Source organism: Artemia sp. Qi Xiang Cuo, chromosome 5 (assembly GCF_049724085.1).
Source record: "Artemia sp. Qi Xiang Cuo chromosome 5, ASM4972408v1, whole genome shotgun sequence".
NCBI lineage: Eukaryota > Metazoa > Arthropoda > Branchiopoda > Anostraca > Artemiidae > Artemia > Artemia sp. Qi Xiang Cuo.
The window spans coordinates 32,720,835-32,748,698 of NC_142798.1; the positions used below are offsets into that span (position 1 = coordinate 32,720,835).

Sequence of the window (27,864 nt, forward strand, 5' to 3'; positions counted from 1 at the left end):
TTCTGTAAATGGAAAGTCAGTGTGGTCTAAGAAATTATTTGGAACGGTGGTATTATTCAATACCTCACTCTCTCTCACTCTCCACACCTTCAGAAGATCACTAACAGCGTGACTGGTCCATCCCTGAAAGACCAAAAAGCACACAAGTGAATTTATTAGTTTTCATAAGTAGCTTAGGCTCTAATATTTGATGCTTATGTTCCAACTTAATTCCCAAAAACACAACAAGAGTTTATATCATCAGAACTTTGAGTGATTCAAAGTCTAAAAAAATATAAGATTTTGACAAACATAAGCCGTTTTTCAGACGTTGAAAAAAGGGTTGGCTAACCCTTACGTTTCTATGAGCTAACAAAAAGTTTTTAGCTAGCAACTTAACTAATTAGCTAGCAAAAAGTTGATAGTGAATTTCTCTGACGATTGGAATTGCCGTTAGAGAACTCAAATTGCGATATTGAAAAGCTGACTATGCAACTAATCATTATGACTAGGTTCTATGCTAAAAATATCGATCCATAGCTGTTAATATTTCTGAAATTTAGCAAACCCCTTCGCTTGTGTTCCATAAATACCTTTGGACGTGGAGTAAGGTCATGTGGAGTAAGCTATGGCAACAATTCATCAAACAAGACAATTGAGGGGAACATCTACTCTATTATGTCTAAATCGTCTTAGAAATCAACCGTTTTACTGATCGACTATCGAAATTATATCAAATATTCCATAGTTTCAGACCATATACCTGTTTCTAGACCATATTGGGATTCCAAGAAAATAGTAACAAAATTGGGAAAAATAGATATACGCTATTTATTCATATTGTTTAAAATCTTCAAAAATGGGACAATTAGAAATGTATGAGGCGTGAAAATTGTATTGTAAACTTTAGCAAGTGTTTCCTTACCAAAACGACCTTTCACCCCAAATAGCATATAATGTAGGACATTACACTCACCATTGTGGGTTCTGATATGCACCCTTAAATAAGACTTGAAAGTGAGAGTTTTCTTGCAGGTTTGACACTCGTATGGTTATTCCCCAGTGTGAATCTTCATGTGAGCAGTCAGCGTAAAATTCTTAGCAAAACTTTTATTGCATATTTTACATCAGTATGGCTTCACACCCTTGTGACTTCTTATATGTCTAGTCAATGAGCTCTTCCGAGAAAAATTTTTCATGCATATATCACAATTGTACGGTTTCTCATCATTATGAATACTGATGTGTCGATTTAAACTAGACCTAAAAGTAAATTTTCTTTTGCATATTTCACACTCGTATAATTTTCCACCGGTATGAATTACCATGTGAGCAGTCAACTTATACATTTGAGTAAAGGCTGTGTTGCATATTCTGCATTCATATCCATTTTCTCCCTTGTGTCTTATCATATGTTTAGCCATTGTGCTTTTCAGAAAAAATTGCTTCATACATATAGAACATTGGTATAGTTTTCCTTTCATGTGGACATCTCGATATTCATCTAAACTTGAGTTTTTAGAAAGGCTTTCCTTTTCTGAGGTCTGTTTTATATTGTTTGATATATTTCCTCTTAAATTGTTCAAAAAGTGCTTTGAAGAGATTACTTCTAATCCGGAATCAGTCAAACTTAAACGGGGACGGATTTCAGGTAAACTAGGTCGCTCAGGTTGCTCAATCGAGTCTTCTTCGGTGCTTAACTTCAGAGCGTATCCGGACTGCCGAACTTTCATATGATTGTTGAAGAGACAAGGGCTCTGAAGCTTTGTGTTTTCTAGCAAGAATGAGTCGTTGTTAAAAGGCTCTGGGGTTTTGATATCTGAAACACAAAGGAATAGTAATAATTTAATATATAAAAGGCATAATCAAACATGTTAATACGAATAAATTAAAACATGAGCAAGATCTTTGAGACCGCTAACAAATGACCACGACAATCAAAATTTCAACTCTGAAGGATGCCTAAGGTTTCCAGAATTCAAGTCAAGCAAAAATCACGAGTTTCGAGTGCCTACTAGCAGCTTATGGAATAAGATACAACAATAATTATAAATTAGACAAAATTCACGATTAAACTTAAAGTAAAATAAAAAATATATCTAAAAAAAAAAACAAATAAAACATATGTTCATTCAAAGAGCTACTTTGAAACAACTGTAATAAACAGATTCTTTTTAATATTATTTAATAAGTTATCAAACACTTCGTGGTAACGAGCTGTAAGTAAGGAGCGATGCGATTCAATAGTAACTGAAACTCTAAAAAACGGAATTTAGACATTGAGAGACAAATCCAAAGAATCGAACTATTATGCTGATTCCAAATATATAAAAGTCATTAAGTTTAGTGTTACCCATCAAAGGCTACGAGCCTGAAAAAATTTGCCTGATTTTCGGAAAATGGGAGAAACACCTCCTAAGAATCAAATAACCATTATGAAAATCGTACCATAAAATTCAACGTATCAGAGAACCCTACTGGAGAGGTTTCAAGCTCCCATCAAGAAAAATATGGAATTTTGCTTCTTTTTTTTTAAAGATGCACGGATGCGTCTTTATTTGTTTTGTTCCCCAGGGGTGATCGTATCAAACAATGATCTTAGAAGATCAGGAGAGAGCACATTCGAAAGAAATTAAAGTTCAATAGCCATTCTCAAGTGACCAAAAAGATTGGAGGGCACCTAACGCCCCCCCATGCGCTATTTTAATATATGTATATTTAATATAATATAAATTTTAATGTTGCTCCTTACTTTCCGTTGAAAACAAAACTTGTTTTTGTTTTAAATAACCCTATTCTATAATGAAAATAGATACACTTTTCGGATGAAAACAGATCGTTACGATTAGCTTAGTAAATAAACTTCTTTAATTCAATTTTATTTGCAAAATACAGGCAACATAACGATAAGAGCAAGGCCGTATCCTCCGGCGTGGGTTACCGTGTTTGAACACCACATAAGATTTTCAAAAATAGTTTTCAGAGTTTTCATTGAAAAATTAAAAACGAAAACACAAAAACAAAATGCCCTCCCTCAGATGTCGAAATTCTCTCAGCATCTTCATTTTAATCCTTGCCCTCCCCCCTATTTTAGTGAATTGCCACCCCTGGAAATGGCGATGCAGCTTAAGATATGCAAACACGAATATCAGAAGGGAGGCTTTGCTTGCACAAAAACTCAAACACACACACACAGGCATACATAACCTCAAGCTCAGTACAGGCCCGAAGGAGCATCATGGTTGCAGCCGCAGCTGCAACCTAGTAAAGAGTGAACCACGGCCCATCGTAATCAAAAGTTGAAAAATGAGTTAAAAAAAACTGCCTAGTGAGAAAAAATTGCCATCTGATACTGAATCAGGAATGGTAACTATTGTTTCGGTTAATCTTAAAAGTAAAAGTTTACTGCGAAAAGAAATTTATGGTGATTTCGAAGAAGAGCCTGAAACCCCTTGAAAATAGCGTCAGATCGAGATAAAAAGTGCACCATTGGAATCAGCATGGTCCAAAACCTTTTAAAGGATAATTACAGTCCCTCACCTAGAAAATGACTTTTTTGCATGGGTAGCACTGATGTGTCTCCCTTTTTTCACCAGAGTTAGCAAATGACAAGAACATCATAGAGAGATGTTTAATGGCTCATTCGAATGAAAATTAAATTTTCTAGTACCCTTTTTAAGTGACCAAAAAGATTGGAGGGCAAATGACCCTTCCCCCAACTAGTCCTATAAAAATCTTGAAACAGCCATTTTGTTTAGCATAGTTCAAAGGTCCAATATTTATGGTGTGATGATGATATGGCCCTCCATATTCCCTGGCGAAGTGCTGTATATGGTATCAGGCGTATCGATATCGCGCGTATCGGTATCGGGCGTATTGGTATTACATGTATCGCATCAGTAATATTGGGATCCGTTGTTGTTTTTTTCATCCATATTCTAGGCTCATTTTTTAAGGTATGTCCAGGCAAAGTATCACGGTTGCAGCGGTAGCTGCAACCTAGTAAGAGCGAACCACAGCCCATAGTAACCAAAAGTTAAAACACACGATTTGAAAAAAAAATTGCCTAGGGAAAAAAAATTGCCATCTGACACTGACTAAGGAATGTTAACTATTATTTCGGTTCATCTTAAACGTAAAAGTTTATTGCGAAAAGTAATTAATGGTGATTTCGAAAAAAAGTCTCAAACCCCTCAAAAATGGCGTCATATCAAAATGAAAAGGGTGACATTGGAATCAGCAGGGTCGAATACCTTGGACAGGGAGATTACAGCCCCCCTCCCTGAACCACAAGGAAAATCACTTTTTTGCATCGGTAGCACTGATCTGTCTCCCGTTTTTTTTTTTTCTTTCTTTCTTTTTTTTTCAACAGGCCTAGTGGGCTACCAGAAGATAATAAACAGTTGCTTAATTATTTGTTCAAAAGATATTTTTCATATCTGCTCGATTTTTATAAATCCCGTCATTTGTAAGTGCCATATGGCTTTAAAATGACATTTTTTGTTTTATTTTGCAAGGGGTGGCGCTAGCAGGCTACCTGAACATGGTACACATAACTTTTATAGTTCACGTGAAATATATGGCTCCTATCGACGTCTTTCATATGAATTCTACAATCAGTAAGTTACAAAGTAGACTAAAAACAGCACTTTGGGTGCCTTATCTCAAGGAGAAAAGCCGAGGCTGGTGGACTGGCAGCACTTATAAGAGTAATTTTTATTGGCTCATTTGAAAGCTCTTGCTCATATATACGTGCTTTTTTTTTACCAATTCTTTAGTGCCATTTCTCAAGGGGTGGCGCTAGCAGGCTACCTGAACATCGTAGACAGATCCTTAATAGTTCATATAAAAGATATTGCTCATATCTACGTCTTTCACATAAATTCCACAATTAGAACGTTCGAAATGGTACTGAAATGGACACTTTTGGTGCCATGTCTCAAGTGGGAAAGCTTGGCCTATTGGGCAGGTGAAACGTATAAGGGTGATGTTTAATGGCTCATTTGAAAGCTCTTGCTCATACCTACGTGCTTTTTTTTTTATCACCTTTGTTATTCGTAATTGCAACATACTAAAAAAAATAGAACATTTGATATCAAATCACAAGTAGAAAAATTTTGCGGAGTAAGACACGTACTATTGTAATATTTTTATTCCACAACCATCAACTAGAGACTTACAGAAATCCCTCCAATTCAATCCCCTCCCAGCCCCCATAGCTGCAACCTAGTAAAGAGTGAACCACAGCGCATAGTAACTAAACGTTAAAAAATGTTAAAACGGTCGTTTTTTCTTCTTTACTCCAGGCCTAGTGGGTTATTGGAACATAATAGAGAGATACTTAAGAGCTCATTCAAAAGCCATCTCTCATATGTACGTTGTTTATATAGATTCCGCCGTGTGCAAGTGCAATATGGCACGAAAAAAGGCACCTTTTATGCCGTTTCTCAAGGGATGGGGCTAGCGGGCTTCTAAAAAACTTGGATAAAAGTTTGATAGCTCATATAAAAAATATTGCTCATATCTATGTTTTTCCTATAAGTTTCACCCTCTTCAAGTTTCAAATAGCACTAAAAACGGCACTTTTGGTGCCATGTCGCAAGTGGAAAAGCTAGGGCTATTGGGCTACCATGACTTTTTAGAGTTATGTTTAATTGCTTATTTAAAAACTTTTGCGCATATCTACGTACTTTTTATCAATTCTACTATTCGTAAGTGAGATATAGCACTGACAACAACACTTTTGGTGCCACTTCTTAAGTATAAAATCTTGGAAGCATTAAATGGTATCGTTGTAATAATTATGGTCCAAAACCCTAACTGGAGGTTTGCAAGAACACCTCCTGCAAACTCCTCCTCCAGTCCCCCTTAATAAGCTACACAATTAAATTCCTACAATCACCAATGTATTAAAATACATTATTAGTGGTATGGTTCTGTTAGTATAGTACTGGACTTTAGTTTAGATTATCATACGTTCGATTCCAGCTTAGATTTTTTTTATCATGGTTTGTCCCTTCTTATGATTACTTTTCAGATAATCCACTATTTTTGCAAACGTGATGCACCCATTTTTTAAGGCATATCCCGGGAAGGCTGATTTTAAACCTATTACTCATATCTACGTGCTTTTTATCAGTGTTACCATCCATAAGTGCTATAAAACACTGGAAAGGGCCCTTTTGATAACACTTCCTAGTGGAAGAGTTTGGAAGCATTCAGCGTTACCTTTGCAATTGTTGCGGCCCAAAGCTCGTAACTGGTGGCTTATAAGAACTCCTCATATATAATCCCCCTCAAGGCCCTCTTAGTAAGTTTCATAAATCGTCTACTCATCTTAAGAGTAAAAGATTATTTCGAAAACAAATTAACTTTTCAACTAAGAATCTACCAAAAATTAAGCTTGAATGATAAACATTTTGAATTGAACCTTCAAACTTCACTCTGCGATGAAGCCTGTGTGCTAGTTCTAATGGCGGTAATTGAGGGGAAGGGACGTACTTGTTCCCTTAGTTTTTGCTCTTGCCTAGGTTTTGAAAAACACTTTTTGTCATTTCATTGGAAAAGGCACTTGTTTCATTTAAAAAAGTTGGGGAAACAACCGAAAGTGCACTTTGTGGGAATGTGCTATCAAGTCAAATTTATAAAAAGCGATTAGATATAACTATAAGCTTTTAAATGAGCCCTTAAACAGCTCTCTTTTGCTAGAGAAGCTTTCTAGTTTCTGCCAGTCAGTAGGTGATTTATAAAGCCCTGTCTTCATTATGACTTTTTCAGATGAAGTCGGCTGAGTAAAAACAGCTTTTTGCTCATCAAACAACAAACGTTCCTGAAAAACGTATTGTTTTGTGAAGTATGGATAATGAACTTTATGTTACAGACTGAAAGATTTTCATAGCTGTCAAGGTTGTTTGCAGTATTTTCTAGAAGTGTCTTATCTCCCCTAGATCGGTGATAATTAGAAATCATATTAAAAATAAGTTTTCAACTGAAACTAAGAAATGAAATTAAATTTTAAAACGAACATACATTATTCCGTATAAATAAAAAAGATTATGGCAGCGTTGTTTCTACAAATTTTAATCAAAAACGAACAAAGATTAATTTAAAAAACAAAGTTTTCCCAAAACAAGTAAAGAGCGAAGTTCAGACTCAAAACGGACAAAATTATTACTTCACAGCCTATTTAATACATATCAATAAAACTAGCAAAAATAAACCAACTAATTATGTTTCCCTGTGCTATTAGGATTATACAAAACTAGCACTTTAGTGAAAACACAAAATAATATAGGAGTTCCAGTACAGTAAAAGACACCAAATCGCGAAAAAATGTTACAGAATACAAAATGCATAAATCGCTTTTAGGATCATTCCCTTTTACGACAAATGAACAATCCGTTTTAAGATTGTTGCTTTATTTTTTTTTTAGTTTCATTTTAGTATCACTTCTGCGTAATGGCTCAGTTCAATGACTGGCTCTCGTTTTGGTTCTGAAACGGACATGTCATGATTAGTTTGTACACAAGTTCAAAGTAAAGCCCTCTTGATAGTATTAGAACTAAAGACTAGCTTTATAATTTGTGTCATAGCTTAAAATACACTGTTGTATAGAGAGAAATAATCAGATTTCCAGAGTTCATAAATTGTCTTATTTGATCTTCATTTCAAGTAATACTAAAGCATATTTCTTACAACTTAAGACTGTATATTACCCACTGTTGGTATTGAATGTGGAGAGACCAAAATACTGCTTGACAAATGAATCAAGTACTTCTGTATGCTTTTCAGTTACTTTGAGGCTTTTAAAAAATATTTAGTTTTACGCTTATGTTTTTAAGATAATTTTAACTATACACTGAAAGTTACTGATGTCAGTACTGGTGTAAGACTATGAAAAGCTTTATAGATTCGTTTAGTGTTGTCAGGCTACATACTCACTTTTGACTCTTAAATCAATAATCCTGTTTTTATACTTGACTTTTGTGTTTTCAGTAAAGCGCTAGTTTTGTATAATCCTAAAAGTATAGGAAAACACAATTAGTTGGTTTATTTGTACTAGTTATATTAATATATATTAAATAGGCTGTATAGTAATAATTTTTGTCCGTCTTATGTTTCAACTTAACTTCCCTCGGGAAAGTTTCAACTTAACTGCTCTTTACTTCCCTCGGGAAAACTTTGTTTTTTAAATTAATAAACAAGCAAAGTCATATTGATTATTGTTTTATTGTTTAGGTATTGTTTATTGTAATATAAATAAAACCTTGCCGACACAGGGGACGTAAAACTTTATTATCTTTTCAATCAAATTTCCCCTGAGAGTCCCCTGAGAGAATTCGCTAACGGGTCCTTTGTCTTTGACGCAAAACACTTTTTAAAATTTTTTTTTTTTCAATGCGATTACTTGTTTCATAGCTTGTTACCTTAACAAAAATGTCCTACCCTTATTTACATTGGGAATCTGTTCTGATGGTTGCAATAACTGATAATCTTTTTCTGCTATGCCAGTCGGAATTTCAGATGAATGAATTGGATTTTCATCTGGCAAGTATTGTTTCTCAGCATCACAGGAATAGTGCAGCATAGAGACAGCTCCTGCTTCCAACTTTGTGGAGCTACTATGCTGATATCCATCAGACAAATGAATTGTACTTGGCAAGGAAGATTGACAAACAAAATCCTCTTCTTGTTTTATAAATATACCAGCAAAACCTGTTGAGCAAGAGGATCCAAATCTTTCGGTGAATTTACCATTGTCGATTCTCGTAGATGTTTGGGTATCTAGAAATATAATCTACAATAATAAATTATAATTTATAATAAATTATTATCTTGCAAGGACATGCAATTGTTCGAGTTTCAAAACCGTAAAAACAACTCCTTGAGCACCTATTAAGGATATCAACATCGCTGAGATATCGATAATAAAAAAGCGATGTAAGATAGGTTCAAATCTTAAAACGTGTGTGTGTGTGTGTTTTTTTTTTTTTGGGGGGGGAGAGGAGGGAGTAATACCGTAGATTTTATGTTGAAGGAGATTCGGTATCTTAGAGGATCACACTATCTCGTCCATTATAAACTTCATCATTTTGTGAGACCAAACTATTTAGAATTTATTGGGCAATCTTACCATAACTTAAGAGAACTTGTATAAGAGATCCAAATAGACGATAGAAACCTAAAAGCGACACCTAATTTCCAGAAATCTTAGAAAAGCCATTTAACTTGACATATCATGTTCCAGAGATAGAGATATACCGTATTAGTAAAACTTGCATCATTCGAAAATGTAATTTTTTTTTCTCGATTAAACGGAGCAGAGCTTTCTTTTTAAAGCTCAGCAAAGGTCAGTGCCTAAAATGTTCTACCATACCAGCTAGGAAAATAGAAATACTTTGTGAGTTCCATGTGGTGCTACAAGCTTTGATTGAAAACCTTGCGGGCACAGGGGACGTAAGTTTTTATTATTCTTTTCATTCAAATTTCATGCTTAAACCATTGAATGTTAATAGCTCTCGATAGTGGCTAGTCCCCTGTGAGAATTCGCTGATAGGCCCTTTGTCTTTGAGACGGCTAGGAGACACTGAGACTCGCCAAAAGATGTTAAGACAGCAAATCCCCTTAAGTCTAAATGACATAACAAACACTTTCTTTCGTAACCCTGGCGGTGATTACTAACTCGATCACTAGGGGAAAACTCTATGACTAAAGTTATTTTAGATGTTTTGATGCAGATAAAATTTTGATCATACAACATCACGCCAATTGAATAAAACTATAGAAACTCTGAGTAAATAGTAGTCCAATCCAAAGGTAATCAAAATTTTAAAGGTCAAGCTAAAACGATAAAACTAAACAAAATTAACACTAACGCTCAAATTAAAACAAACTTTTATTGACAATATATTCAACTAGGAAATCAGATTTTTACGCCGATTCAAACCGTGCAATATTAATTCATTTTACGTACCCTATGTCGAATTCTTCAATGAAGTCATCTCAGAAGAGATGACTTAATAGCATAGCCCGGATTTATGCAATAACAATTGCAGCCCATAGAGGAGGACCCAAATACTATCGAGCAAGAATTCTAATATACTCAATCTGTTTAGAACTAAATAGCTATTTATATAACCTCCTAGTTCCAGAGGACATAATGACCCAGGGTGTTGCAATGGCTCCTAAAACAATCCATATTCCATGCAAAAAGGATAGTTATTATAAACTGCTTGTTTACTGGCAGTGATTACTACAGAGCATGAACAGTTGGACGCGAGTTCTTAGCAGAGGGCCATTAAATCTTTTTAAGAGAAAGCAGGGAGGGGGGGCTTAGGACTTAAAGGGTGCATTTATAAGACCATTTATAAGTCCCTTCCTGAAGCCCTTGCTGATTCCAGGTGGGAATCAAAGGTCGAGCTAAGCTTGTATACCTCCATGGCAGTGATGGTAGTTACAGGCAATGAGGCTCGATCTTCCGTCCCTGGGCAGCAGAGGAAATCCGTCAGCATACTTCAAAGCGATGGAAGGGTGTAAACACCACTGAGCTCCACGCCGAGCGATTTGGTGGCCAACGTGCTCCGGATGACCCGCAAGACTGGGAACCTTGCGGTCAACTCTATTCCCAAGAAACATCGATGGATTTGAGACCTAGAAGAAAAGTTGTAACGGCTATGGCGTCCCCGGCAAGTGACACGGCCCCTGTATTGGCCCGTGTGTCGAGAAGTAAACAAGCCAACCATACCACGGTGTTCCCGGCAGGCGACGCGACTTCGAATATGGCGACGAAGTCGAAAAATCCTTTTCATGCCATAAATCTAGGAAACCCCACTACAGTCATTAAACAGGCAAAATCTAGAATAAATGTGGGATGCTGGAATGTAAGATCCGTCAAACAAGAAGCCACGCAAGTTTTTCTTGTCCATGAGATGGAGAAGTACAACATAGACATACTTTGCATATCCGAGACCAGAATTTCAGGTTATGGCTCCATAGTTATTACAGCTCCTGAAACACTACATCAATTCCATTTTTCTACTCCGGAGTAGAGGATAATTCGGGACTCCACGGAGTTGGTTTCATCATGAACCAAAGAACCAGAAATGCTCTCCTAGAATGGGAACCAGTCTCCTGCAGACTTGCCAGAATCAAACTATAAGGAAACCCCGCAAATGTGTCGATAATTTCTACCTATGCCCCCACCCGTGACGCTGCTGATACGACCAAGGATGGTTTCTACGGCAAGCTACAGCAGCTGTCTTCTTCTGTTGCCGCACGTGATTACTTGATTGTTGCTGGAGACTTCAACGCAAGAGTTGGTCCGTCTGACCAAACCACAAGACAAGTCCTGGAAAAATTTGGACAAGGTCATAGATGCGAGAATGGGCAAAGGTTGTTAAACTACGCCTTGATGAACCACCTTGTTGTCACCAATACCATATTTCAGCACAAACCTAGCCACCTTTTAACTTGGCATTCAAATGACGGTGTCACTAAGGCTCAAAAAGACTTCATTTTCGAACACCAGGGCTGGAGAAGCTCCACACTGGAGTCTCGCTCTTACAACGGTGTGGAAACAGACTTGCAATCTCGGTCTGACCAAAAGCTTATTGCTGCAAAAGTTTTTCTATATCTTGCAACTCGGAGAAAAAAAAAGTCCAAGGCCGGATTTGACACTGGTAAGTTCCAAGTCAAAAAAGTTCGGCAGGCCCTCAATTTGAAACTGACTAACCGATTTGCCGCCCTTAGTTCTGATGAAAACCCAACCCCCGAGAAGAGATGGGAGACCTTTTAAACAGTGATGACAGAGACTGCTGATGAGATCCTAGGCCGAGAAAAAACCACACGACAGCACTGGATTACCGCTAGGACCCTGTCAATAGTCGGTGAGCGAAGACAAAAGATGAGCGGCCCTAAAGAAGAAACAAAAGAGCTGCGCAGACAGGTAAAACGCTCTGTTCGTCTGGACCGCCGCCAAATGTGGGAAGATGCTACCGTTTCATTAGAGAAAGCAGCACGCTCACATGATAACCGCAAGCTTTACCAGATCCTGAAAGAGTCCGTTGGTAAAAAAGCTGCTGTCTCAGAAATAGTCTAAGACAGATCAGGAAAAATCATCAGTTGTCAGAAGGAGCGCTTAGCAAGATGGAAGGATCACTTTCAGATCCTCCTAAGCCCATCCCCATCCTCCGCTCCTGATGCTTTCCCACCTGCCGTTTCTAAAGAACCCTACGACGTCGAGCTGGATATACCGACCAGAGCCGAAATACTAAAAGCGATCAAGACCCTGAAGAACCACACAGGCCCAGGTGAAGACAGCCTCCCCCCGGAAGTCTACAAACAATACCCTAAGGTCACCGCTGAACAGGTCCATGGCATTTTTGAATAAGCGTGGAGGTTCAAGTCTTTCCAAAAAGATTGGAAGACATCAGTCATTCACCCTTTCTATAAGAAAGGAGATAAAACCGAATGCAAAAATTGCCGCGGAATAAGTCTTATAGACAGTGTGGTCAAAATATTTGGGATCATACTCTTGAACAGCTTCAAAGTGGCAAGGAAGGAAAGAACCCGATGAAATCAAGCCGGCTTTCGGCCAGGTAGAGGCTATACTGATAATATCTTTGTTCTTCACCTCATTATCCAGCAGTTTGAAAGGTACAATCTACCTCTGATCTTAATGTTCCTGGACTTCATTGCCGCCTTCGACTCTGTCACTCGCCAGAAACTTTGGAAGATCCTAGAGAATGACGGAATGCCGCTGAAGATTGTTGAACTGATGAAGGCATACTATGACGCGTCAGTGAGCCGAGTTCGAGTCTATGGTGAAGAAACTGAAGAATTCCTGGTTGAGTTCGGAGTAAAACAAGGCGGTGTCCTCTCTCCGACTCTGTTCAATTATTGCGTCGATTGGGTGTTTGAAAATGCGCTGTTGTCCTATCCAGGAGTTCAGATCGGACATAATCTTTCACTGACTGATCTCGAGGATGCGGTTGACGTTGGCCTCCTGTCAGACCCCGTAGAAGCTCGAAACATGCTTGACAACATGGTGGCCTGGGCAGGCCTGATCGGCTTGAAAGTCAGCACAGAGAAAATCAAAATTCATGGCTATTAACCACGACACAGAACCATTCACACTAACTTTCAATCAAGTTCAGCTGGAGAAAGTCAACCTTTTTACATATTTAGGCTCCCAAATATGTATTGACGGATCTTCTGACGCTGATATCCATCAGAGAATGCACAAAGCACTGACAATCTTTGCCACACTTCGGACACCCTTGTGGAATTGCCGCAAAGTCAGATTCGAAACAAAAGTTTGAATCTACATGGCACTAGTCCATACCGTTCTCCTTTACGGATGCGAAACATGGTCAGTAAAACAACAGCATGAGAATACACTGAAGGTGTTTGAGAAAACCTGTCTGCGAAGAATTCTCAGAATACAGCTGCGTGACCGTATCTCCAGCGCGGATATACGTCGAATGTGCATTCTTCAGAGAGATGTTATGCTCACTATTAAAGAACGCTGTTTAAAATGGTTGGGTCATATATTACGGAAGCGACCAGAATACCTGCCTCGCCAAATACTTCTTGTCGAGCCTAATAGCTCCTGGAAGAGACGCCGAGGAGGAAAGAGGAAGAACAGGTGGAGCCTGGCCAAATCAGACCTTGAACCTATCGGGGGATTCAGAAAGTTCGGACACAGATGGTCAAGTCCGTGGCTCGCTTTTGTAGAGCAGCTGGCAGAGGATTGCTCAACATGGTCCAAGAAGGTCTCCAAGATCATCAATGCCGGGCGAGGTGGAAACGCCCGATTCCTGCCACGAGTACAAGTACAAGTATTTATAAGACCAAATTTTAAATATTCTAGGAGAGGCTCTTCAAGTGCCAATATAGGACATTTTGTATTCAAGACAAGCCAGGTTATGACACCCAATGAGTCTATACTTGTTCAGAATATTGTATCTAAGTATAATCTCATGATCTAAACTTGTCATAAAAGTAACATATATTGTTTATAAGAATCAGGTCGTTATTTAAGAAAATGTAAACCTTTCTCTCTTTCAAATAGACATCCGCATCAATACAAAAAAGCGCTACTCTTGTTCCGTGCCTCCCTGGCCTCCTCTGATTTTGAGAAATATGATTTGGCTAACCGTAAAACGTGGGTTCATGGGGTAGGAGGGGCTTCAGCCCCTTTCTTACGGCAGCAAAGCGGTATCTTTAATAGGAAACATCCATTTTTAATTAAAGAACAATGAAAAAAGTTGAACTTAAATTCATCAAGACTTCATACGTCATTTTTAAAATAGTTCAGTAGTTTAGGCGTCTGTGATTCACACCAAGATACTAGGCCGATACCTTGCAAAGATTGCTATTTTTATCTATGCGCATACTAGGCGCTAGCCATTTTTGTATCTATGGGAAAGACTGACAGACTGCCACCTGTTGTTTACATTAGGGCCACAGTGAATATTCCAAAAGACATTCAGAGACTGCCAAGATATACTTATCCAAATAGAGAGACCTACAGGGGGATCGTTTACGGCTTAAACCAGGATTTTACATAATGATTACGGGGTAGGAATATTCCAAAAGACCCCCACAGACTGAATATATGTACTCACAAAGACCAATCTACGGGGGGATTGTTTACGGGTCAGCATAAATTACCCCCTACACTATCTATTGCTAAAAAAAACTCTCCACAGACTGTCTTACTTTTAGTTTGTATACGTTCTGGCGTCAGTACGAAGTGTCACTTTGCCAATTCTTCCAGATTTTGCACGTGCGAGTTTAACTGCAATATTTATTAGCAAATTCTATTCCTAGCATTTTCCTCATAATTAGAATTAAGTACTTGTTTCTAGTTCATTTGACTTGACAAACTTCCACCCTATTATTTCAAATTTCCCTCTTTAAGTAAGCGCATCGTTCTGATTCATGTAATAAAATATTGTCTTTGAATAGACTAGGCGAGAATTTCCACTGTCATCGGGAAAATTTCTGGATTTATTTTTAAACTTCATATTTTTGAGTCGACTTACAAATAAACAAACTTTTACCATTAGCACATCATTTCTCTTTCAATTCAGAACTCTTCATCCAAACGAAGTTTAGACGAGAATACTTGTAGGTATTCGACGTGTAAGTTGTGTAAAAGTATATTCGACTTAAACACTGGTTCCCGACTCATTTAACTTGACAAAGCCTTGGCAAAATGTTGTGTTATTAGCATGCTTTTTAAAATCTACTTTTCTTGATTTTTTGGTCTTTATCTTGTATTTCTTGAATATCGCGACATTAGCGTATAATTTTTCCATTTAAGCCTAATTTTCATCGGTGCTTTAGTTTGAATTATATATACAGCCTAGTCTACTCTATTTTAAGGTTAATTTTTAATTTCTTAAACAGACTTCTCGAATTTGCGTACACCCCTTGAGCGAATTCTTACCATCACCTTTATCCATTACTCCAACATTTAATTCTTACAGGTTGAAACTCGTAATTTTTATTATCTAAACCAAAGTTACTGCATTTTTCTTTTAAAACTAATTTCCATGCCATCACTACGAACCCTTCAATTCATAATTTTAACAAATTCACACTTCTTAGTTCTACCCCTCAGTTTTTCAGACTTGAATAAATAATAACTTAGGAATTTAACTTTGTTACCCTAAAGCTTATTTTTTTAATCTTTTTTGAAATTTTATTCTCTAGATTAAATACGTTTCTTTCTCAGACCTTGCCCATTTTAGTATTGCAAACTATGTTGTTCGATAGCATTTCTCATATCGTTGTACAAAAAAAAATTCTCGTGCCATAGAATATAGATATAGCTCTATAGAATATAGCTCTCGATAGTGGCTAGACCTCTGTGAGATTTCACTAATGCCCCTTCCTCTTTGAGACAAAACGCTTGTGTTTTTTTTACACTCTTAAATCGATTCCCTGTCTCGTAGCTTGTTACCTTAAATGAAACTGTCCGACTTACCCTTACTTATAACAGGAATCTGCCGATGATCTTTCTCTGTTACGCTAGTCGGAATTTCAGATGAATGAATTTTATTTTTATCTGACAAGATTGTTTGCTCAGCATCACAGGTATAGTGCAACATAGAGACAGCTCCTGATACTAGATTTATGGGAGTTTCAAGCTGATATTCATCAGATAAATGAATTGTACTTGGCAAGGAAGGTTGACAAACAGAATCCTCTTCCTGTTTTATAAATATACCAGCGAAACCTGTTGAGCAACAGGATCCAAATCCTTCGGGGGATTTTTCGTTATAGATCCTCTGAGACATTTGGGTATCTGGAAAATATCTTCTATTAGAGTCTACTATAATAAATTATAACAGATGGATTTTGAGTTTAAAACCGTAAAAGCAACTTCTCAAGTACCTATTAATAATATCGACATTATTGAAATATGAATTATAAAAATACTATTTAAAATAGGTCCAGATCTTAAAACATTTGTGTTTGGAAGGGCATGGGGATGGGGGTTAATACCGTATATTTTATGTTGAAGGGGATTTGATATTTTAATAAGTATAAGTATTACGTAAGTATGTAAGTACTGAGTATTCGACTTAACTAATTGTTTCCGACTCATTTAACTTGGCAAAGTCTATCTCTATTACTTCAAATTTCCCTCTTAATCGCGTCCTTCTGATTGATGTAACAAAATATTTTCTTAGAATAAACTAGGTGGGATTTTCCGCCGTCACCGGGAAAATTTCTAGAACATACTTTTAAGCTTCACATTTCGTAGTTTACTTATAATTATACAAACTGTTATCCTTTGTCTGTACACTTATGCAGATTAGTTTTGAGACAATCAGAATAAGGAATGGGCGTTTTCGAGCATCCTCCTTTCAAAAATTATACTTACTTTTAATTTCTTTTTAAATCGCCCCCTTAAGCCTTAAGATTTTAACTTTTTGCTTCCTTGAATAACCTTTTATTTCACCAAACAAACAGATCGTACGGATGCCTAGGCTTTTCAGTGAAATTCCCCCCATTACGTCATTTTAATCTCTCCAAAGTTCTTTTTTTGGCCCAAGGGTTTGAGGCTTAAACTTTTGAGTTGGTCATAAATTTTTTTAGGCTTATTTTGAGGATTTATTTTAAGGCTAATTCTCATGGCTGATTTTAATTGCATACACTAGATTTTTATCTCGTATTTCTAGTATTTTGCGTTATTAGCATGCTTTTTAAACCCAAATTTCCTCAATTATTTGTTTTTATCTTATATTTCTTGAATATCTCAACATTATTGTACATTTTTTCGTTTAAGCCTAATTTTCATGTGTGTCTTATTCTGATTGATATATACCGCCTAGCATACTTTCTTTTAATGTCAATTTTCATGGCTAATTTTTAATTGCTTAAACAGACTTCTCTGATTTGTGTACACCCCTCGAGCGAATTCTTACCATTACCCCTATCAACCACTCCAACATTTAATTCTTACAGATTGAAGCGCGTAATTTTTTATATTATATATACCATAGTTACTATACTTTTCTTTTAAAACTAGTTTTCATGCCAGCCCTACGAACCCTTCAATTCATAGCTTTAACAAACTCGCACTTTTTAGTTCTACCCTTCTGATTTTCAGATTTGAATAACTAAAACCTTAGAAATTTCACTTCGTTACTGAAGACTTATTTTTTAAATAATTTCGGAATACCTAATATTCTTCATACATGTTCCTCTGACGCTCAGTCCTAATAAAATATACCAAAGTAAGATTAAAATATAAGACCTTAAAAACAAATTTGGGCTATATATTTGCACATTAGGGGGGGGAGGGTAAATTATAGTGGGTCTGTTTCACTGACACTCAATCCTAATGAAATATAAAAAAATATTATGAAAATATAATACTTTATTAACCAAATTATGGAGACTACAGAGGTACTTTACCCCCCCCCCCCCAATGTTAAAATATATAGCTCAAATTTGTTTGTCAAAAAAACACCGACGAAAAAACCGGTTATATTTAGGTTCTACTTATATGAAGAATATTAGGTAGAGGGTATGTATTTCATACAAGTACCAAATTTTTGATCCTTTTGGATCCAGATCTCGAAGACTATGCCCAGAAATACCATTTTTTGACTTTATGGCCCTACAGGGGTGAGAAGCACTGCGAGGACCTAACCTAAATCAAGTTCTTCATGTATATTACTCCAGCCTATGCGTAGATAGATGTAGGTAGGCATGTAAAGATATTAAAAACGCCGGGAAAGGTCTTTGCACAAGTACTTGTATCACACATTTCTTGAATTTGCATCGCCAATGCAGCGTGAAACGCTGCGTGGGTCTTTTCATGTTTAAATATTTCTTAAAGTGTTTTCTTATTGAAAGTTTCCTGTAGAAAGTTTTCTTGTTGATTTTCCTTGTTTGATAATATTTTAGTTTCTTTTCATGTTTGAAAGTTTCTTAATTTTTTTCATATTTAAAAATTTCTCCTTTTTTTCATGTTTTAGAAATTTGCTTGTTTTTTTCATGTTTTAGAAATTTGCTAGTTCTTTTCATGTTTTTTTTCCATAGTTTAAGTTGTTTATGTTTTCCTTTTCTATTTTGAAAGTGGGGTATTTGAAAGGTGTGATTTGGGATGTGTAGTTTTGCTGTTTCATGGTTTAGCTTGTCTGTGTTAGGTTTGTTGGTATTTTCTCGTCTGCATTAGCTAGTTTAGAAGTGGAATATAGAAAATTAGGGTTATGATTAATAAGGGGCTTTTGAATAGCATGATAGTAATAAATTGGTATAGGGGTGTACATAAATATGAATAAATCAAGTTTAGGAGCGAAACTGGTTTGAAATCAATAAAAGAAAGACTTTTGACTAGTATGGTGGTATAGGAGTATAAAAAAATCGGAATTAAGTAGGTATAGGAGTCTAAATAAAAAAAAATGGGTTGAAATTAATCAATGAAGACTTTTGACTAGTTTTGTTTGGTGTGAGAGTGTACACGAATCTGGGTAAATTAGGTTTAGACTCAATTTGAAGAAAAAAGGTTGTTTAAAATCAACAAAATGAAGGCGTTTTACTAGCATAGTGGTAAAGGAGTGTACGCAAATCGGAATAAAGTAGACGTAGGAGTGAAATAAAGAAAAACTTGTTTGAAATTAATACAATAAAGGCTTTTGCCGAGTGTGGTGGTATAGTAGTGTGCGCAAATCTGCATAAAGTAGATTTAGGAGTAAAATAAAGAAATTGTTTTGAAATTAATAAAATAAGGATTTTGGCTAGTATGGTGGTACAGGAGTGTAAGCAAATCTGCATAAAATAGGTTTTGGAGCAAAATAAAGAAACAAGTCGTTTGAAAATCATAAAAGGAAGACTTTTGACTAGTACGATGGTATAAGAGCGTACAAAAATCCGAGTAATCTTAGGAGTGAATAGTGAAATATGGAAATTTAGTGTTAAAATTTAAAAAAGTCTTTTGAATAGTATGATTGTAGTAAATTGGTATAGAAGTGTGCACAAATCTGATTGAATTAGGTTTAGGAACGAATTAGAGAAAAAACTGATTTGAAAATAATATTAGGAAGGGCTTGGGCTTGTACTAGAATGGTTTGGTGTGGGGGTGTTCGCGAATATGAATAATCTAGGCTTAAGAGCAAAATATAGGAAAAAGTGGTTTGAAAAAGAAAGAAAGCCTTTTGAATAGCATGAGGATAAAAAATCACTGCAGGGGTGTACGTAAAGCTGAATAAATTAAGGTTAGGAGTGAAATATGGAATAAAAACTTGCTTAAGCAATTCAAAATTAGCCAGTTTCTTAGGAGAATTAGACGGGAAAACTGAGTGTGATTCATGAAAGCATGAAGTGATGTAGTTCATGCTGTTTCCCGACCCTGACCACATAATAAATGAAGAATTTTTCCAGCAAACTCCAGCAGTCTCTTCCTGGGTGGGGGTTTGTTGCTTTTTGTTGCAATAGTAGAAGTTCTAGTAGCATTTATAGTCACAATTGTAGTAGCAGTAGCAGTATTAATAGTAGTACTAACAGTTGCAAGCAGTTACAGCCAAGAGTCGTGACACTCGTCGCAAGTTATCGCACTTACAGTTGTAAGTAGTCGTGCTAGCAATTGCAGGTAGTCACAGTCGCAAGTAGCCAAAGCAGCAGTCAAGTTGCATTCGCACTCACAAGCAACCCCGGTCACAGTCACAAGTATTCGTAGGCTTAAATACTCACAGTCGCAAGTAGTCATGGTCGGAAGAATTCAAGGTCTTAAGTTATGACAGTAACAAATAGTCTCAGTCACAATCAGTCGTAGTCACAGTTGCAACCACAAGTAGTCTTAGTCACTGTTATAAGTAATCACATTCGCTAGTATTCGCATTCCAAAGTAGTTACAGTCGTAAATAGTCAAAGTAGCAAGTAGTCTCATTAGTAAATACAAATAGTTAGAACCACAGACATAAGTAGTCGTACTTACGAGTGGTCATAGTGGCAGTGGCAAGCAGTCACAGGTGCAGCTCTGGGGGGTTATGTCAACTCCTGACTTTTTGTTGTATGATCTTTAGTATATATTGAACAAAATAGAGATTCAAAAATTTGATCAGATACATTTGGGAAGAGAAGGCGTAGGAAGGGAGGGGGGGCTAGTTGCGCTCCGATCAATTTTGGCTCTTAAAAAGGGAACTAGAACTTTCAATTTTGAATCAAATAAGCTCCTTCCGAAGTCTAAACGATCACCCCTTCCATAAGACTTTATAAGCCCCTAGGTTATAATTTACACAGCTTACCCCCGGGTTCTGGGGGTTGTGTCGACCTCAAAGTCTTTGTTATCTGATCTTAGAACTATTTTGAAATAACAGGTTATCTCAAAATTTTGATCAGATACATTTGGGGAAAGAGGGCGTGGGGGGGAGGGGGAGGGGGATGGTCTAGTTGCCCTCCGATTACTTTTGACTCTTAGCAAGAGAACTAAAACTTTCAATTTCCAATCAAATGAGCCTCCTCTGAAGTTTATTATTATTATTTATTTACTACCCGTCAAAAAAAGGTACAAAAGACGGAGTATCACTAAAAAAGAAAAAACACAAACAAAAACTCAATTATTCACTGCACTGCAGGTACGTAACATATATTACTTTTTAAACTCCCAAGTACTGAACAAACATAAGCAATATGAGCATCGTTGCACTATGCCGCAATTGGTAAAAAATTAAACCAAATAATCATAAGTGAATCAAAAATATACAGTAGATAAACCTAACAGCTAGTCAATATGTGATAAGAAACTGTAAAACAATTAAACGACACTTTCTTCCGCTGGTCTTGGATTCGTATCACTCTCAACAAATGGTTCATTTACTCCGATATGCATAAAAATCAGAAACAAGGAAATTATTCAATCACGGATTTCTTTACTTCATTAAATAAAACAATATGCTTAAAAGAATGGATAATTAATAAACAGTTAAATTATTAGTAATATACGCAATATATTATCAGAGAAAAATTGACACCAAGATTGAGAATAACCAGCGTCACATAAATTGGACTCGTACGAAAAGAGACTAAACCATCATTCAATTTAAAATTGCAACAATTGCAATGTTAACGCAATTATAACTGACTTAATTAAATAAGCAGCCGACGATAAAATTATAAAGTCCCACTTCCTAGATTTGAGGCAGGAAAGGCTTTCCCCATTTTTAATTAAGTCTTTATTTAATTGTAACCAGTCTACAACAGAAAGCAAACAAAGACGGATTATAAACAAAACAAAAAAGAAAGGACGATGCACTAGGGCGAACAAAATTAAATGGACAGCCATTCACTGTCACAGCAAACAGTACCAAGGGTGGGAAGACACTTTCTCGTTGTACCGTTTAATTTGTTCAATTATAGTTGCCGTCGGGTCCGCAATTTAAATTTTTTTTAACAAGGTGCGAATTTCTTGTCCACAGCGGGAGCCACAACAAGAACTTCGCATATTTAAAAAACGTGGATCTGAGCTTTCTTTTCTCTGGCTTCGGAAAAATTCTCCAAAATGGGCTTAAATACAGGAAATGGGGAAGGGATACTGCGTTATAAAGTCGAGCCAGAATTAAACGGTTGAAACAGATTTTAGATGAAACTACTCTACTGTAAGCAAAAGCCAGCCGTTTACAGAGATGATCAATAAGAAGGGAGCGGGTAGTTTTGAGATCCTTTCCAATTGACAAACCAAGGTAAATACTTTTACCTTGGACAGGGGCTACAGACAGTTCTCCCAGCCTCACAGACGAGACCTCTTCCTGGCGCCAGTTGAACAGAAGAATCTCCGACTTCTGTGGGTTAAATTCAAGGCCAATGCGACTGTAATTAGATTGTAGTTTGGACAAGGTGGTCTCTGTACCTGCGAATGTGCGGCTGGGGTTCAGAATGTCATCGGCGTAGGCTATCATTGTAACGTCTATGCCACGAGCTATGCATGTTGTCTCGATAGTAGACTGTGGCTCTATAATACAATTATTAAAGGCCCAAGGAGATGTGACTGATCCTTGTCACCCTTTTTTACTGGGACTACAGAATTCCCTCGGTAGGACAGCATCACGTCTGGTGTATATTCAGTGAGGGTTCGACCATGGCCAGGAAGTAGGAGTTCAGTCTGTAGTCGTACATGTCTTTAATGGGTAGTAGGATGTCCTTCTGTACACCTCTCTTTCCCATATCCAGAATGAGTGGGCCATGGACAAGTGAGTCATAGGCACGGCAGACGTCATGTAGACCTATAACAACGGATTGCTTTGATTCAAGAGCGTCAATCAAAACTGAAGCCAAAGCAGAAATGGCGAATACCCTTTTGGAGCCCAAACTGGGAAGGGAGAGTCCAGCATTTTTCCTGGATTTCATCAATGACCAAAAGTTCGAAGACTTTGCAAAGCGTTGGTGCCACTGTGGTCGGTCTGAACGAAGCACATTCCGAAGTACTTTTTCCTTTCTTCGGGACTGGCCTAAGTGACCCCGTACTGAATGCCGATGGTACGAGTCAAGTGGTAAAGATCATCTGAAAGAGAAGAGTTAGGTGTCCCATGAAAGTCGGGCTGCAATGGCTAAGGTGAAGGGCGGATACACGGTCAATGCCAGCCGACTTCTTCTTTTTCAACCGTCGCACTGCGGACGCCACCTGTGATTGGGTAACTAGGAAATCTGTATCTGGAATTTATGAGAGGAGGGATGAAAGCTTTTCTTGAACAGAAATGTTAAGATCCTGTTTGGGGGCTGAAAACTCATCAAGGTAATAATTTATCCATGTTAAAGATGGGATATATGACACGGGACCCGCTGACTCCTTCTTATCAAACATTTTCCCTAACATATTAGGATTTTTAATTACTTTTTCAGAACGCTCGGATTTCAATTGCACGCGGTGACGAGCAAGTTCCTTCCCAAACCTACACTTAGATGCAGCTCTGATGTCTTTAACTACTCCTGAGCGTGGTCTACCACATTCTTTCCATATCCCGTGCCAAAAAGTAGCTCGGTCGCATGCTAATTGTAACAGGGTTAGAAAATCCTCCCTTTTCTTGAGTTCCTTGTTTGACACGAGACTTGGGCACTCCCAGAGATTCGGCAAACAGAAGAACACGGGTCAGTTCGGCGTAATAAATATTAAGACGTAGCCGCGCATCTCTTTTATCACGATGAGAGAATTTCATAAGTAGGTCAAACGGAATGCGAATTTTTTACAGAGCAAGATCACAAGAATCTTGAAACTTTTTTGTATCGATTTTACGCTAAACCGGAACCTCATGCTACCTCTGACTGAATGCCGACGAATTATTCGCAGCGGAAAACAAGGTAGGCCCACTGATAATACACGGAACTGGGAAATGATCCGAAGTGAAACTATTCGGAAGGACAAGAACGTCACGTACTGGCAAAGAACTAGAGCTAACTGTATGATCTAGATTGGACGTAGAACCCGATTGGTGGACATACGGTAATTCTTGGTTTTTCCGGTGAATAGTAAAGCGGTTCTCCAGTATCCCTATTAAAATGCAACACCAACTGTTTTGGAAATTAATACCAACTTCTAAATTACAGTTAAAGTCACCCACGATTATGCACTCAAGGGACTCGCGATCGGCTTAGAGCTGGAACTTTCAGGGAATGGATGAATGGGATGATCAGTCGACCAAAAAGGCAATATTTGCACCCTTGCACCCTACTACTACTGCTACTACTACTGTTACTACTACTACCGCTACTACTCCGACTACAACTACTGCTTCTGTAGTTACTAGTACTAATGCTGAGGATATCGAGGCGAAGATTTGAGGAAATGTTGAGGGGAAAGTTGAACTAAATCAAAACATACTATGTACATACAGATTACCAAGATTACAGGCTTACCGTATCAAGCTGAAACACCCAGGGCATCATGAAGGGGATGTTCATCTGACCAAAATACAATATGTGTATACTACTACTGCTACTACTGTTACTACTACTACTAAAGCTCCGGGTATGAAACTGAAAATTTAAGAGAATATTAAAGGGAAACTTGAACAAAATCAAAACAAGCTATGTGCATGCAGGAAGTCAAAAGGACGAATCTAAGGAATTGCTTAGGGTGTTAAGTTGAAACTTTCAGGGGACGCTTAGGGGAAAGATCTATTGACCAAAAGGCAATATGTATACGGTACTACTAATACTGCTACAACTACTAACACTTCTACAACTCCAACTACTGCTTCTATTACAACTACTACTAACACTAAGAATAATAAGGTTAAAATTTCAGGAACTGTTGAGGAGGAAGTTGAACTAAATTAAAACTAAATTAAATTTTTTAGGTTATCAAAAAGGCATATTAAAATGAAACTTTAAGGGCTTGATGGGGGGGGGGGGCTGTTCAACTGACCAAAAGGCAATATGTCCATACAGCTACTGATACTAATACTAGTGCTACTACTCTTAGTACTACTAGTAATCCTACTTCAACTACTGCTACTACTACTAGTACTCCTACTACTGCTGGTGTGACTACCACTACAACTAAAGCTAAGGGTTTGAAGGTGCGAATTCCAGGGAGTATTGAGGGGAAAGCTGAAAAGAATCAAAACACGTTGTGTGCATGCAGGTTGTCAAAAGGGCGTATCAGCAATATCATAGGATCGGCTTGAGGTATGAGGTTGAAACTTACACGGCTTGTTGTGGGGTATGTTCAATTAACTAAAAGGTAACCAAAGTAAACAGCAAGTCACCACAAAGTAAATGACCACAGCACTTTGCATAGAACAAATTGTCGTATACATTTCGAAAGGCCCTCATTTGATTGAAGATTGAAAGTTTTAGTGCCCTTTTTAAGAATCAAAAGTGATTGGAGGGTAACAAGACTCCCCCCCCACGCTCCTTTATACTCTAAACATATCTAATCCAAATATAGAAAAAGCCATGTTGTTCAACGTAGTTGAAAAGTCCAACAACTATGCCTCTGGGGATGTCAACCCTCCACAGCCCTCTGGGCAAGTGCTATAAGTTATGCAATTCACCCATTGTTTATATACAGAATTGGTTATTGGGAAAGAGTGCATGTTCGACCTTTGGTGTTTAAGAAGGCCAAAGGCATTCAGGTAAAGCTTTCAGAGAATCTGAGGGGAGTGTTGAAACAAATCAAAACACGTTATGTGCATGCAGGTTGTAAAAAGGACGTAACTCAGGAATGAATAAGGGTATCAAGTTAGAACTTTCAAGGAATGGCGAGAGGGATGATCAATTGACCAAAAAGGCAATATTTGTCAGCTACTAATACTACTATTACTACTACAACTACTACTTCTGTAGCGTTGTAGTAGTACGTAGTAGTGTTTTTAAGTGAAAATTTGAGGAAACTAAAACAAAACATGCTATGTGGATACAGATTATCAAAAGAGCATACCAGCAACATCATAGGAAAGGCATAGCGTACAAAACTGAGACTTCCTGGGCACGATGAGAGGGATGTTCAACTGACCAAAAGGTAATATGAGCATACAACTACTGCTACTACTTTTACTACTACAATTAATACAACATTTCTACTACAGCTACTCTTATTGCTAATACTACTAATATGATACATACTATTAAGGCTAAGGGTATGAAGGAGTATATTTAATAGAATATTGAGGGACAATTTGAATTAAATCAAAACACAGTATGTGCATGCATGTTGTCTAAAGTTTGTTTTTCAGGAATGGCTTAGGGTATTAGGTTGGAACTAAAAAGGCTTATCCGGGAGATCAATTGACCAAAAGGCAATATATGCACACTACTTCTCTATTGCAACTTATATTAAGGCTAAGAGTTTTAAGGTTAAAATCTTGGGAAATGTCGAGGGGAAAATCAGACTAAATTGGAACACAATTTGGGCTAACAGGTTATCAAATGGCATATCGGAAATATCATAGCAAAAGCTTATAGTATTAAGTTCAAACTTTCAAGGCTTGATGAGGGTGGTGTTCAACTGATCAAAGGTAAAATGTGCATACAGCTACCGCTACTAATACTACTACTACTCCTAAAACTACTGATATGATACGTAGTACTAAGGCTAAGGATTAGAATGTGTATATTTAAGAGAATATTGAGGGGAAATTTGAACTTTCCCCTCGGTATTGAATTACCGAGGGCGCTGCTAGCGCTATTACAGCTGCTTTTGCGTTACTCTAGTTTAGCTTGTTCGTGTGGAGTTTTCGACAGATTTTCACTGTGATGGTGCTTTATTTCAAAGAATTGGCCTACCTAGCTTTGTAAGTGTAATCATTTTGACTTTTAACTATCAATAAGTCTTTCTAAGACTTAATTCACTTCAACTGACTACAGCGCCATCTACATTTGTCAGTTTGTTCAATAAATTGGCCTTCTTAGCTTTGTAAGTGCAATTTACCTTTACCTATCAAAAAGACTGTTTAAGAAGGCCCACCTAGCTTTGTAAGTGTAATCATAATGGCTTTTACTTATTAAAAAGACTTTTTAAGAAGACTTAGTCCACTTCAACTGACTTTAGCGCTATCTACATTTGTCAGTCTATGCTCAATAAATTGGCCTACCTAGCTTTGTAAGTGAAATTTACCTTTACCTATAAAAAAGAATGTTTAAGAAGGGCACCTGGTTTTGTAAGCGTAATTATTACGATTTTTACCTATTAAGAAGACTTTTTAAGAAGATTTAATTCACTTCAACTGACTACAGTGCCATCTACATTTGCCAGTCTGTTCAAAGGATTAGCCTACCTAGCTTTGTACTTACTTTGATGAGTTTCCTGTGTGATAGTACAAACAATCGAACAATTAGTCCTCCTGGCTCCATTTTGTGAACTTGTCATGACGATTCGGTATGGGAAAGCCAACTTATACGAAGCCAATTCATCAAGTTTAGTAGTAACACCATCTAACTTTGTCAGTCTGTGGTTGTTCGGACTTCTTCGGAAGCCACCAAAGGACTCTGTGTGTACGGTACGCAAGACTAAACGTAGATGGCGAGAAATGAGAGGCGGACGACCTCTTATTTCTCGACAATTGGGAACCTCCTTACGAAATCCCACCCGTACTGAGACCCTGGTATTCTGACCCAGTGTTACCAGCTGACATGAGCCCTCCTTCTCTTGAACCAGTCAGTTTCTCCACAAAAACCAAGCAACCGAACTTCTTACTGTGTAATGCTCGGTCATTAAACAATAAGATGGACGAACTGGAGGTCCTTATTAAACAGATTGGCTGCCCTATAGCAGCAATAACCGAGTGTTGGGAAACGACAGACGAAACTGGGCTTATCAAAGACTACACGAGCTTTTTTAACACAAGACGAGACCGGGGCTTGGGGTGCCGTGGCGGAGGTGTCTGACTATACATCCGGCAGGATTTACCCTGTAAATTACTAAGTGAG

General features: G+C 37.4%; 2 protein-coding genes across 2 annotated transcripts in view; both read right to left on the reverse strand.

The window, feature by feature from the left end:
- Positions 1 to 1,091, reverse strand: part of LOC148952044 (uncharacterized) — a 46,680-nt gene extending 45,589 nt beyond the window's left edge. The window contains exon 1 of the mRNA XM_089089502.1: positions 956 to 1,091. The gene's annotated coding sequence lies outside the window, so the exon portion shown is untranslated. The remainder of the gene's footprint in view (positions 1 to 955) is intronic.
- LOC148952046 (uncharacterized) overlaps positions 794 to 27,864 on the reverse strand; it is an 82,760-nt gene continuing 55,689 nt past the window's right edge. Inside the window, exons 5-7 of the mRNA XM_089089506.1 lie at positions 15,974 to 16,294; positions 8,425 to 8,763; positions 794 to 1,798 (exon numbers count right to left, since the gene is read on the reverse strand). Coding sequence (XP_088945632.1) covers positions 1,107 to 1,798; positions 8,425 to 8,763; positions 15,974 to 16,294 — 1,352 coding nt within the window. The 3' untranslated portion in view covers positions 794 to 1,106. The remainder of the gene's footprint in view (positions 1,799 to 8,424; positions 8,764 to 15,973; positions 16,295 to 27,864) is intronic.